Here is a 14,268-nt window from a genome sequence, read left to right on the forward strand (position 1 = left end):
AACAAAGAGGTTTTGTGAGTTTTGCTGTAAGAGGAAACATGAGAAGAGTTCAGGAAAAAAGCCAGGAGCTGGGCAAGAAAAAGTGCGAATATCCTCAGCTGCTGTGGCTAAAAATGCTGCCAGTATTGCTGAGAATAATTTACTCTCTTTAACACTGGCGATGGACCCCTGGGCCCCCAGCACTTTGCTTTGGATGACTGCAATACTGATGGAGGGATGAACACCAGCCAGCTCTGAACTCGTGCAGAACTCGCTTGTATACCTGCATGTATCTTAAATCTAGCATTGCTGTTGGCCTTTTTATTTATTTTTTAATGGAAAGAAGGGGAAAATTTAATAGATGTTGTTATCAGTGGAAGGCTGGCATGCAAATCAGCTGCAAAAATAATTATTTTCTCTAATCAGGGCGTTGATTAAGGATCTCTGTCAGCTCCTGAAGATGGAATTAGAAATTCATGTCCTGTCCTTTCTTTTATTTCTAGTGAGGATGTGTTGGAGAAAGTCAAGTGCATTTTTCAGTATTTTTACACTCCCTGTGGGTTTTTGACAACTTGGGAAGCAAAACTCCTTCAGCTGGCAAACTGTTTCAGAGATGGAAGAAAACACAGATATTGAATGTAGTGGGATAAGTAATAGAATCATAGAATGGCTTGGGCTGGAAGGGACCTCGAGGATCTTCAATTTCCAACCCGCTGCCACACGCAGGGCCACCAACCTCCAGATCTGCTACCAGCCCAGGCTGCTCAGGGCTCCATCCAACCTGGCCTCCAACACCTGCAGGGATGGACGGGGCATCACAGCCTCTCTGGGCAGCTGTTCCAGCCCCTCACCTCTCTCTGTGTGAAGAACTTCCCACTGATATCCAGTCTAAACGTTCCCTCCTTGAGCTTAAAGCCATTCCCTCTTCACAGAATCACACAGAATCACAGAATCACCCGGGTTGGAAGGGACCCCAAGGATCATGTAGTTCCAACCCCCCTGCCCAGCAGGGCCACCAAACATCCACATTCAGATCAGGTTGCCCAGGACCCCGTCCAACCTGGCCTTAAACACGTCCAAGGACGGGGCATCCACAACCTCCCTGGGCAGCCCGTTCCAGGGCCTAACCACTCTCTTGTAAAGAACTTCCCCCTAACATCCAACCTAAATCTTCCCTCCTTCAACTTGGATCCATTTCCCCTCGTCCTGCTGTTGTCAGCCCTTTGGAAGAGTTTACTCCCCTCCTGGGTGTAGGTTCCCTTCAGGTATTGATAGGCTGCAATGAGGAAGTCAGCGTCACCATAAGAAGTTCTCAATGAAATCAGGCTATGGTCCCACAGAGTCACTCCCTATTGCTTCACATACAGCCCCCTTGTTTAAATTCCTCATTTCTGTATTCCAGGCTTCTTCCTTCATGGACAGGAATCTGCTCTGGGTAGAACATGGTTTTAACTCTCCTAAAGCAAAAGGGTTTTAACTCTCCCTCTTGTCCTATCGCTGTCTACCCTTGTAAAAAGTTGATTCAATAGGTAACTTTTTGGCTTCCCACTTGAACGAGCCGGATCTGGAGGATGTGCCAGCCCCTGGGAAGGAAAGCCCATGGCAAATCCTGTATGCTAACTTCAACAATTAAAGCTTGTGAGAGTGTCTCTGACAGGTGGAGATGTTTTATGGGAAGTGAGACACCCCATAACTGCATCTTGTGTAAGCTCCAGCAGGGCTCTGTATGTAGATATATGTTGAAATGGCAGAGTTGTCATGGGAGTTATGCCTGCAGGTTGAGGAGGTGGGAGAAGCACCATGGGTTGGACACAGCTGGTTGGGCTGAGTGATGCAAAAACCCTGCTCAAATCCCTATCCACCAAAATACTGCATTTAAAGGCTGAAAAGAAGATCTTACCTTGGCCCTGTGTGAATTTGTCTGTGCCTGTTTGAAGTGAATGCCGGCAAAACAAACAGTTTTTCATCAGTCCTTCTGCTCTCAGGCTTCTCAATTCAGTTCTACAAACCAGGGCAACACGAGACAGCAATATCCCAGGCTGCAGATGTTCCTTCTGTGCCCCTTCTGAGTGTCAGGTGCAGGTTGGGAGCTTTTGTTGGACGTGGTACACTGCTCATTTGTTTGAGTGGCTGCTTTGTGAGCTTGTCTGGAGGAAAGAGCCTGAAACATGGATTTGGAGGTCATTTGCAATGTGTCGTCAGCCTGTCATTGAATGCAGACCTAAAGCCATCCCATTTTCCGAGGGGGGACTTTTCCTATTATAGATCCCTCCAAAGCATTGCATTCCATCTCCTTGGGCATCTCCCAGGGCAGGCTGAGTTGTATTAATGAGAACAGACATCCTCCAAAATTTCTCTTGCTATTTTGAAGAGCCTCATCTCCAAGGTCTACCCAGGAGTAAGGAATGAGCAAATATGCACCTACTGAGGGGGCTGAGATGGGATCCTCATCTCTGAGTACTTTTCTCAATGATTTTCCTATGCATTTATTCTTCTTGTGGGGAAAGTGTGGGTAGCTGTGCCTCTGCCAAGCACAATCCTTTCAAATTGTCACTGCTGACATCGGGCACAAGTCTGGGGGGAAAAGCAGTCAGTTATGAAAAGCATGCAGGGATCACAGCCTTTTGCCATTGGATGCCTTAAAATGTCTGGGTTTGCTGCTGTTTTGGGCCTCTGGATGCATCAAAATTAATTCAGGTACAATAAGGGCTGTCACCTCTTTTTGTATCAGGAATATCCATTCAGCTCTGACCTTTGCTTCCATCTTGGCAAAAGATTGATCGAAACTGAAACATTGCTTTTCTCCTTTCTGCATTTGACCCCAATGCAAGTTCTTGAGGGAACAGATGGGCAGGACTGGGGGTGACTGAGAAACCCTTCAGTATTTGATGCAAGAAGGAAGAAAAGTGGCAATTTGTTCTGCAGCCAGATGTTCAAATGGAGGAGCCCTACAGAAAGCAATTGTGTCACCAGTAAGGATCCTGTGACGTCCACATGTGAGCAGCAAGGCCAGCTGAAAGCTGCCAAGAACGATGGTTTGGGGTTGTTGGGTTTTTGTGAATTTCTCTGTTTATAATGCAAATGAAATGGATGGATCCTCCATCATGCACGTGTTCCTTTGTATCGCTGCTGGCAATGGCAGTGAGAGAACTGCAAGTTCTCCATACCCCTATTCTCCATTTCATGGGCCAAACCCAGGGTGGGACCTCATCCCAGAAACACCAGCAGGTGCTTTGCTGCCAATCTCTGCATTCCCTTTAGTAGGCACAAGGACTGATTGGTCTCCTTCATCTGTAAGTAGAGCAAGTGATGAGAGAAGGGATTTTGTGAGCAATGTAGATAGTCTTGGTAGAGTATCACTGGGATGATTTCCCTGCCAATTGCAGAAGGAACAAGCTGCAGCTTTATGGCTGGGACCAAAAAGTGCACATTTCTTTTATACCCTGTCTTGCAGGAAAGCATAATTTACCCCTAAATGTGCACATTTCTTTTTCATCTCTGTGCCTCCAAAAGCACCTGAAGTTTTTGTTTTGTTGTCCAGGAGCTTTTGCTGGTTGCCAAAGCCATCTTTCTGAAAGTGTGATCATTTCAGCTTGTTCTTATGGATGCAAGGCCCCTTTAGAATCTCACAGCATTATGGAAGATGCTGTTTTCCTAATGAAATAAGCCAAAAACAGATGAAAAGCCAACATCAGAAGATCAGTCCTGAGAGATATGAAGTAATTTGACTGGCTCAGGATGTGCTGGAGCTACACCCCCTCAACGTGGCTTTTCATGGATGAGTAAGAATTGGTTTTGAACCGATGCTAGAAAATGTTGTATTCCATTAAAAATGTACCCCTTCCATCCTGATGGAAGCAGAAGAATTTGGACTGATTTCATTTTATAGAGCTCCAGAACAGCAGAGTTTGGCTGGGATTCCTCTCATTAGTTGCAGCTCTTGAAATGCATTCATTGGCCAACAGTGATCGAAGCACAGAGAATCTAAAATCCCAAAGTTTCTCCCTGAAGTGCTGGGAGGCTTTGGGGAAATTCCTTTTTGGTTTCTGGAAAACCAAATATGTTTAATCCTGGTGAAATTCCCTTTGTTATGAAGGAGAGGCGCAGCTAAAAATGTGAGAAAAGGAGGTTTGAATTAAGCAAGGGGAAAATGAAGGGAACGTCTTACAGAGCTGCTTTGTTCAGTGCTCATGTAACATGGAGGTGTCCCAGCTCAAATCACTGGACAGGAGATGAGGAGCGTCCTCTGAAATGGCAGAAACCAAAGGGGAAAGTAGTTCAAGAAAATCATTTGCTTATTTCCTATCTGTTGCCTTTGGTTTCCTCCGGCCCAAGTTTCCATCTCTGTTTGCAGGTCCCTGGAGAAGTCATTAACACCCTGTGTGGCTACAGGACACTCGAGAAAGAGGTAATCTTTGCTTTTTCCTTCTTCTGTACAAGAAACCCTTGTGAAGCCCTTCCCAAAGCACCCCTAACATGACCTGAAGCTCTGCCTCACAGTGGAAGGCTCTTCCCAATGGGGACAGCTGTTGCTGTGGCTGTATATAAATTTATTTCTATTTATATTGATTGGCTTCCCAAGGTCCTGCATGGGCTCCAAGGGTGTGAGCACGCAGCACGTTTGGGCGCTGTGTGCAGGCTTTGGAGGGGCCTTCTGGGGAGAAATGAGCTCTCTTTGGTCAGTCCTGGCAAATGCTGACCCTGAGTTTTGGTTTTGGTGTATCACAGAATCACAGAATCACCCGGGTTGGAAGGGACCTCAAGGATCATGTAGTTCCAACCCCCCTGCCTGGCAGGGCCACCAAACATCCACATTCAGATCAGGTTGCCCAGGACCCCGTCCAACCTGGCCTTAAACACGTCCAAGGACGGGGCATCCACAACCTCCCTGGGCAGCCCGTTCCAGGGCCTAACCACTCTCCTAGTAAAGAACTTCCCCCTAACATCCAACCTCAATCTTCCCTCCTTCAACTTGGATCCATTTCCCCTAGTCCTGCTGTTGTCAGCCCTTTTGAAGAGTTTACTCCCCTCCTGGCTGTAGGTTCCCTTCAGGTATTGATAGGCTGCAATGAGGTCACCCCGCAGCCTTCTCTTCTCCAGGCTGAACAAGCCCAACTCCCTCAGCCTGTCCTCATAGGGGAGGTGCTCCAGCCCCCTGATCATCTTAGTCGCCCTCCTCTGGACCCTTTCCAAAATCTCAATGTCTTTCTTGTACTGGAACTTTTTGTACTTTCTTGTACTACTACTTTCTTCTACTGTGTAGAACTGATTGTGAGGCCCCCAGGGGTGGCTGTAGGACTGTGTCACAGCAGAGAGATGCAGTGTGGACTGTGACTGTAAAGGGGCTGGTTTTTGGCAAGAAAACCCAGGGAAAAGAAGTCCAATCTAAGAAAGGGATTCCCAAACACTTGCCATGGCGCTCCTTTGCAGAACAGAACGAACCCATCCAAACCCACAACCTCAATTCTGACTTTGGTGCTTCTTTTCGACCTTCCTCCAGCGCCTGGAGCTGCTCGATGTCATCCACGTGCGAGGCTGCATCCACGCTGTGGGGCTGTGGCTGAAAGATAACTTTGAGTCCACTTTGAGCATTGTTTGCTCCCTGCTGCTTCCCCAGGTAGGTTGTGGGTCAGGTCAGCACCCTCTTGGCTTCTTTCTCTGTTCTGGGGGAGGAAGATAATTTGTTTTTAGGTAGTTCCCCCTGCTGCATTTGTATCTGAGATGTGTGTCTAAAGTGGGAATGTCACAGCACTTTCTAGAGCAACCTTAGCAAAATTACTAATTTACTGCTGTGGTGCTGGCTGTCTCATAGCACACTCCCACATTTAATTAATGTTCAAGTAATAGCACCTGAAAGCAAGACGTGTATATGATACCCAGAAATCATGTTGCATTTGTTTCTACATCTCTCTTCAAACAGTGCGTAAATATCAACCAAAATAAACCATAATCATAAATTCAGCAGCTATTTCCATGCATCATGAAATCTGTGTTTAAATCATTGGCCATTACCAATGCTTGAGAATCCAGGCAGCTTTCCAGCACAGGTAATTAAGCTCTCCATCACAAATGCTGGGTATGGAGAGAAATCTTTAGTTGCAGTGGGGATTTCTCCTATGGAGAACTGTTGGCACTGTGCTTGCAAAGATGTGAATATCTCTTAGCTCTTTCCACAGTAATCTTCAACAGAACTGTAGTAATTTGGTGTTGATTAAGTCTTTTATTAGTAGTAGTAGTAGTAGTAATGTTAACTTCCTTCAAGGCTCACATATGAAAGCTTTCTCTTTAACTCCTTGGGTACAAGTTGGGTTTTCCACTGAAGGTACTTGGTGGTTGGTGCTTTCTGGATATGGGGTTTTATCTAACTGAGGGTGAAATGATTATGTATTTTTCCTGGGCTTCCACTTGCAGTGATGTATAGAATAGTGGCTCAGTAAAGTAGAAGCTATTTGGGAAATATGTGCCACACTGAGTTACTTCAAAGGACTGACTGTCCTGGATGTCTCAGATGATCACAGAATCACCGAATCACCAAGGTTGGAAAAGACCTACGAGATCATTCAGTCCAACCACCCACCTACCACCAATATTTCCCCACTGGACCACGTCCCTTAGTGCAGCATCTAAATGTTTCTTGAACTCCTTGATCCATTCAGACCCATTCTTGATCCAAATGAAATAACTGAGGTGGGGAAGCAGTTTGCCCAGTCCCAGCTGCAATGCTTCACATTTATCGAGTGCCATCTCTGCAGTGTGCAGATGAGAATGGAACCTCTGCTGTGCTACCAGCAGGAAACACAACAGGCACAGGAATGGGGTGAGAAAGCACCATGAAAGAGGCGACCGCTTCCATCTGCCTTGCAGGATGTCAAGAGCCCATTACAGGAGCTGCCTGTTGCGTTATCCATTAACCTACCAACGTGCTGCTCTTAATTAGGAAGGACAGGGAGACAAACCAGTGATGGCAGTAAGGATTGCTGAGCCTTGATGAATATCAAGTGCTTTCGAGCGAGCGTTGTGATTTTTCTGGCATCCCCTTAAATGCTCTTCAGATAAAGAACTTTTCTTCCCATCTGCTGCGACTTCTAGGTTTTAAATATAAATTGGATTTGATGCTGTCAAGTTTTGGAGGGAATTAAGTTAGAAATGGCCGTCTGCATTGCCAGGAGCTGTCAGCTCAGAAACAGCTTCAACCCTGGCAACTGCCAATGGAAAGCCAGGATGAGAATATTGTCCTTGAATTGCCAGTCTGAGGAGAGCTCTGTTGACATGGAAGGGTGATGGTGCCTTGAGCTTTGGGTAAACCTGTTAACACGTCTTGTCTCTGGCCATTGGGCATTTGTTGTGTTTCACTATACACTTATTCTAGTCTCAAAAAGGGCCGCAAACCACCTTAATGGAAAGCTTGCAGCAAGCCATTGAGAAGGTTGGGACCCAAATCCACATCCTGAGTACAGTTTTGGGTTTTGGCCAATTGTCCAAAAGCTGTGGCCTCCCTTAGGATCAAACTTTAACCTCAGTTGTGATGTCGAGCAGCTCAAGGGCTGCTGAAAGATGGGGTTTTGAGCTTGGCTGATATCCATCACCAAAGTGCCCAAGATTTGTGCTTGGATTTGGGATGAGCGACGTTCTTAAGCCCTTCTTCTGCAGAAGGAAGTACCCAAGAAGAATTTGAACTGCCATAGATTGCCCTTGGGAAGGATATCCCTGGGCAATTACTGCTCTCAGCACTGGCTTTCCATCTTATTCAGATGTTGGAAACCACCACATTTTGATTTTCTCTGTTTTTTTCCCCCTAAATATATGCACGAGAGGCCCGACAGCACAAAGCTGGGCTTTGCTTTCTCACAAATCTGATTGTCTCTTTTTGGATTTGGGAAATGTAAATCTGATGTGCTCCATCAGGTGCTGAACTGATTGAGGCAGGGAAGACGTTCCCTGGGAATGTCACCAGCTGCCCTCCAGGCCATTGCAGGGCACAAGGAGTCTGTGGTTTTATGCTCACTCCTAAATCATCGATGTCTTCATCTTTTCTAAGCAAGCCATCAGGAAACTGGGAGAGGGGAGGGGGGTTGGGAGAAATACTGTTTAGGGGGTGAGGATTTGATTGTTTCCATTTGTCTTGCTTTGTTTGGAGCAAAGCATAAATGCATCCACTCAGTTGTTTTTCTGCCTTTGCAGAATACCTTTATTCCTCTCTTCCTGTTTCATTCTCTTGTAACAATCCTCTCTCTTTCCCATCCTCAGCCAAGCTGCAGTCAGTGGCAAATTCCCACTGTGTCCTTGTGCTATTTGTGTTTCACTGTGAAGCAGCTCCAGGTTTTGCAGCAGTAAGCAGTGAAACACCTGAGTTTGTTTTTATAGCTTCTACCTCCCCAGTTTCCCAGCATCTGCACAGGGAATCTGCAGCATGCTCTTTCCCCTTTGCATGCCTGGATGGTCTCACAGCAGCTCCTATATTAACCCAAGGAAAAACTCTTCAACTTTCCTGTTCACTGCTCCTTGCCAAAGATGTTTTCCGATGGCGTTTAATCCTTCTTAGCAAGATGGAGAAATAGCCTCTGTAATAAGGAAGAAATAAGGGGGTGAAAAAAAGCTCTTCAACCCTTTCTTTTTTTCTTTCTCCATTCTAAAGAAGGGGAAGATAACACAAGGCCAATTAAACATGAAATCTCTGATGGGTCATCTCCAAGGGTTAATATCTACTGACTCTGTAGTGCAGCAGACTTGCAGTAAATTGTTTCTATCTGTGTTTCACTTTGATATTTCATCAATCTCCAAAGCTCTTAGCTGGGAGCAGCTGCAGAGTGGAAGGGAATTCTGCTGTGTTGCTTCAGCATGGAGGCAGATATGGAAGGGCTACAGTCTGTGTCTCTGGAGGTGTTTAAGAGATGCGTGGACATGGCATTAACAGCGTAGGGATGGGACTGTGCCAGGCTGATGGTTGGGCTCAGTGTTCTCTGAGGTCTTTTCCAACCTAAATGACTCTATGATTCCAAGAGTGTGAGTCCTGAAGATGAACTATTTTGTGCATCTTGCAGGTTGGCGCCTGCCTCTCTTGGTGACAGTCATCTTAAACATTTTCTTGCCTAAAGGAGCTTCTTTCTCAGTGGGCTTTTGCTTTGCCTTGCCTTGCCTTGCCCCTTTCTTTCCCCTTTCCTCATTTTTTTTCCCTTCCCTTCCCTTCCCTTCCCTTCCCTTCCCTTCCCTTCCCTTCCCTTCCCTTCCCTTCCCTTCCCTTCCCTTCCCTTCCCTTCCCTTCCCTTCCCTTCCCTTCCCTTCCCTTCCCTTCCCTTCCCTTCCCTTCCCTTCCCTTCCCTTCCCTTCCCTTCCCTTCCCTTCCCTTCCCTTCCCTTCCCTTCCCTTCCCTTTCCCCTTCCCCTTCCCCTTCCCCTTCCCCTTCCCCTTCCCCTTCCCCTTCCCCTTCCCCTTCCCCTTCCCCTTCCCCTTCCCCTTCCCCTTCCCCTTCCCCTCCCCTTTTTTCTCCTCCCCTCCCCTCTCTCCCAAGATTAATTTCTGTTTTGTTTCCTTTTTAATACCTAAGTTGCTCCAGGGACTGGCAGGCATTATATTCCCAGGCAGCTCATGCACGCTGAATGGAATAGGAACAAGGAGTAAAAATAATTTTTCCATCTACATTCTGTGACCTCTGTGAGAACCCTGCCTTTAAATACCAATTTGTGGAAGGGAGAGACAATAAAACATAAATACTTTTACTTGATTAACTCTGGGAAAGCTCAAAATGATTTAGCTCTTCTTGTTAGCATCATCCATCCTGCTTTACTGTTGCCCAAATGGGAGAGGACCTCCATAGCTGGGAGGAAAAAGCGTTTTCCTGCAGAAAATTTTGCTTGCAGAAGACCCCTGTTGGGCCAGTGGATTATTTCCTCCATGCCCAGAGCTGCCCTTACCAAACCATCTCTTCCCACCTTTCCTGGGTACCTCTTAAGGCATTTCTTCGTGCCTTGGAGTAACAGTGGTGGACGAGGTGACACATTTGCTGTCTCAGGTTCGATAACAGTTTATTTTCTGCAGCAATGGTTTGGAAACATCAGCAGATGTTGTCCTGCTGCTGCTGCTCAGCTGGACAGGCAGACACCCATAGTTAAAACATAATACGGTGCCCAGTTATAATTAGTGTCACTAATCTAAGTTAGCTAGAAATAATTATAGGCTCAGGATCAAAACGTGTTTTTAATTTGCTTTTTGAGCTTTTGCTGTTTTGCATAGAGAAAACTCACAGGTGTTCCAGAGAAAGCCAGTAGCACGGAATTGCAGACGTTCATGGGAACCTTCTGGGTTTAACTGAGCAGTGATCATCGGGTCTTTGAGTTAAATAACAAAAATACCAGGCTGCCTACCTCTCCATCCTCCCAGGTGGCTCATGGTCAGGAACAAGGGCAAAATTTCTGACAATCTGTGCTTTGGAGAGCTTCATTTTTTTCCCTCTGGTAGCCCTGAATTTCCTTTAGCTGCTCAGGTTGGATGGGAGAGCTTACAGATGGCCCTTGCTGATCGCAGAGGTCCCCCTCTCTAGTTCCTTCTTGCTGGTTGAAAAGGAAAATGAAGAGGTTGCTTTGCCCAGATTGGGTGCTTTGGGCAGAGTTCAGCTGCAGCTTTCTGGGTGAGACCCAGAGCGATGCTGAAAGATGGAGAAAAAGGGCATTGGCTGCAGTAAGATGCTGCTTTATCAGCTCAAAGCTGCTCATTTGCAGCTGGGAGAAGACAGACAGATAGGAAACAGCAGAGAAGTAGGGACCTCGTGAGGCAGCAGCAGCGCTTTCTGTCCCTTGCTGAACACCAGCCAGAAAGAACAGGCAAATCACTGCTTCCAGTGACCCGCCAGCAGTTGCATGAAGTCATTGCAAGGGGAAAAAGCAGAGAGAAGAACAACTTTTTTTTTTATCTTTCCTTTTTTTCTTTAATCTGATGCTTCACCCATTGTGGCAACTCCGCAATAAAGCCTTCCTTCATAGCGCAGCACAATAAAATCAGCACTCCCATTAGAAGTCTCTTTACTTCTGGAAAACATGGTGCCCTTGGTGCTGGGGATATTGAATTCATCTATATTCCTGACAGCTTTTTCCATTTTCATTAAGTGGAAGAGGATATTTAGAGCTGAGCTGGAATGGCACTTGGTTCATTACTCAGAAGAGAGCGAAGGCGTGGGGATGCAGGCTGCTGGCTGAGGACGTGGGGTACCTTAATGAAGTTAAATAAATCCCCTGCTTCACCCCAATGCTGTGTCCCATCAGGAGGAGAGAAGCAGGAGGCAAATTTCCAGTGCTGCATCCCCAAACCTGGCTGATTTTGCAGAATGGGATCCATTTGGATTCAAGTTATTGTAGACACGGATCTTTTTTCCTGAATTACTGTTTGGTTAACTGAGGAAAAATTTTATGTGCTTGCCTAAAAATGTGTCCCTTCAAAGAGGTTTGCTTTCCTGGTCCCTTCACTCTAACAGCAGTGGGCTGTTAAGCTGCCCAGTGACCTCTCAGAAGTAAATAATGCTGGAGCATGGCATATATTTGAGTATTATTTTAAAACTTTTGAAGTCCTTGGGGGCTCTGCTGTTGGACGTGGATGAGAACAATCTTATTTTCACGTGGGCATTGCAGTGGTTGCTCTGTGTTCTCTCTTGTTTCCATAGGGAGATAAAGGTGCCCCCAAGCACCGCGCATCGCCTTGGCCTCCTGCATCCCTCCTGCCCACAGGTCCCTGCAGCCCAATTTTTCTTGCAGTATCTGCAATCCTGTTTCCCAAACAAAGAACCCTAATGGCATTCACTCATTCTTTCTGCATTTTGGAGAGAGCCCTGCTGGCCATAACCACACAGCAGCCCCTGCACCGTGCCTGTTATTCTGGTGATTCATCCTGTTATCAAGGGGGTGAAGATGCTTATTATTTGCCCTAATTAGCTGGAGTGTAAAATAGGCAGGATGCTGTTTGAGGATTGATGGAGTCAAGCTGAGACCCAGAGTGGGGAGCAGACCTCAAGGGAGGGCTTTGTGCTGGCAAAGCACCCCAGTGGATGTGGTTTTCCCCATTTCATGCAGAGCAAAGAGCAATCAGCTTTGAGTGGGTTTCCCCTCTGGATCCACCTCCAGGAGAATGTGGGGAGGGAAAACCAAGACTGAGTGGTATGGAGGTGTCTTCTGTGCAGTGGGCACTGCTGGTGGGGCTGGTGGAGCATTTCTCTGTCCCTGAAAGGCAAATGGATGAACCTGATGCTGTTTGTGTTGGCCTGGGTTTGCTTTCAGCTCACCAGGTAACACTTTTTATGATGTGCTTTTTCCCCTGTGGAATCATAGAATCACCAAAGTTGGAAAAGACCTACGAGATCATGCAGTCCAACCTGTCACCAATAGTTCTCACCAAAAGGAGTTTGCCTCCTTTCCATTTGGGAGTCCCACTGATCCCTGGTTTAAGCTGCATGACATCCCCGTTTGTCTTTTCCTACACTCCCCCTTTGCAGACCCTAATGGATCAGCTGGGACTCAGCTCAGTGATCAAAAGATGTTATTTTTTCAGCTCCCAAAGCAATGCACTGCAGGAGATGCCAATGGATGGGTGGTACAGGTATCACCCCAAAGGAAGCATCGGGGGAAATCAAGTGATGGACTTGAATCCCTGGGCTGCTGGAAATGCTTGTCTTCACCCTCCTTAAGATCTAAATTGTTGGGTTTTTTTTTTCCCCTGAGAGCCAAGCAGGGAAATAACCCAAGTGGCACCTTGCTTGCAGCGTTACCCTAATTTTAGCCAGAACGCAGACCTGTGCCACTCGCTTTGCAATGCTCACAGTGATATCCAGCATAGCCCACGGTCAGGGCCAGTGTGGGAAGTCATGAGACAGACAGAGCTGTCAGCAGATTTAGCAAAGATCCTCCTGCTCTGTCAGCTGGCATGACTGCATCTCGTCCTCTCCCATCTCTTGCTCAGGCTGGGGAGTGAGGGTGACAGCCCCTCTTGCACACAAAGACCTTTGGGGATGGTTTGCACGCCTGTGGTGGCTTTGACGTGTGCATTTTGCAGGTGGTCGGCCTGGTGATGGCGTGGCTGTATTGGCAGAAGCTCAATGAGATTTACTCTCAGCTGGACACCGTGGACTTCAGGATGCTGGAGGTGCGCGATTTCAGCTTCGGGGCATTGGATCTGAGCGGTGCGGGCTGGTGCTGGTGCTTGCCCAAGGAAGGAGGATACATCCCCATCAATGCCATGGAGGAGGGAGAGGAGGAAGAAGAGGAGGAAGGCTTGTCTGTTACAGCCAAAAGTGAGGAGCTGGAGGGCTGAAAGCAGCGGTGGAAAAAGAAGGTTGGAGTAAAACTCTCAGTGAGGCAGCTGATGCTGAATGTGAAAATGTCGCATCCTCAGGTTCAGGAGATCCCTTTGGGGAAAACTGCAAAGTAGCTTTGGGAGGCTGGAGCAGTGCAATGCGTTGTGTGGGCACATGAGCTCCCCAGGGCCCTTTTACCACATTGCTGACTTGAAGTATTTGTACATCTCTTTTTTAAAAGTTTTTACACAATAAATGTGACTGCTGTTCTGTTTTGCAGTGTCACTGGCACTTGCTGCATGCTGGTTGAGTTGCTGGGGGGGGAAGCAGCATCACCAGTGCACGTTGGGGTATCCTTACGTTCCTTGTTTAGCCTGACCTCCTGAAGGATTGAGAGACCTTTTGGCTCTCTACAACCGCAGAAAGGAGATTGTGGTGAAGGGGGTTGGCTTCTGCTCCAAGTTAGCAGAGATAGGACAAGAGGTGACGGTCTCAGGTTGTGCCAGGGGAGGTTCAGGTTGGATATGAGGGCAGATTTCTTCTCCAAAAGATTGGTTGGGCACTGGCACGGGGTGTGCAGGGAGGTGATGGGGTCACCATCCCTGGAGGTGTTCTGGAACCATGGAGATGTGGCACTGAGGGATGCAGTTGGTGGGCATGGTGGGATGGGTTGGGGTTGGAATGGGGGATCTTATTGTTCTCATCCAACCTTAACAATTCAGGATTCTTTCACAGACCAAATCTAAAGACCAGACAAGGAAAGGATTTTTCTTTTTAACGTTCATTGTTTTTACTGCAGCATCTTGGTGATCAAAGCAGCCATTCCCTTCTGCATTGCTCAGGATATAGGAATTAAATATGCTGACTGGGATAGATGGGCCACGCTGGGAATCACGCTTACAGAGCAAAGCCCAGGGCAGATGGATTGCAAAAATATGACTGCATTTGTATCAAAACAAGCCAAGAGTGAAAGCCTTGCAGAGCTCCCCTGTGCTGGTTCAGCTGTAACCCATTGG

At 47.0% G+C, this 14,268-nt stretch overlaps 1 protein-coding gene across 2 annotated transcripts in view; it reads left to right on the forward strand.

Annotated features, from left to right (window-relative positions):
• LOC125685164 (tetraspanin-15-like) overlaps positions 1–13,280 on the forward strand; it is a 39,725-nt gene extending 26,445 nt beyond the window's left edge. For both annotated transcript variants that reach the window (XM_048928017.1, XM_048928018.1), the window contains 3 exons: positions 4,334–4,387; positions 5,480–5,596; positions 13,012–13,280. In XM_048928017.1, the coding sequence (XP_048783974.1) occupies positions 4,334–4,387; positions 5,480–5,596; positions 13,012–13,269 (429 nt within the window). In that variant the 3' untranslated portion in view covers positions 13,270–13,280. The remainder of the gene's footprint in view (positions 1–4,333; positions 4,388–5,479; positions 5,597–13,011) is intronic.
• Positions 13,281–14,268: the final 988 nt, after the last annotated feature.

This window comes from Lagopus muta, chromosome 27 (genome assembly GCF_023343835.1).
Source record: "Lagopus muta isolate bLagMut1 chromosome 27, bLagMut1 primary, whole genome shotgun sequence".
NCBI lineage: Eukaryota > Metazoa > Chordata > Aves > Galliformes > Phasianidae > Lagopus > Lagopus muta.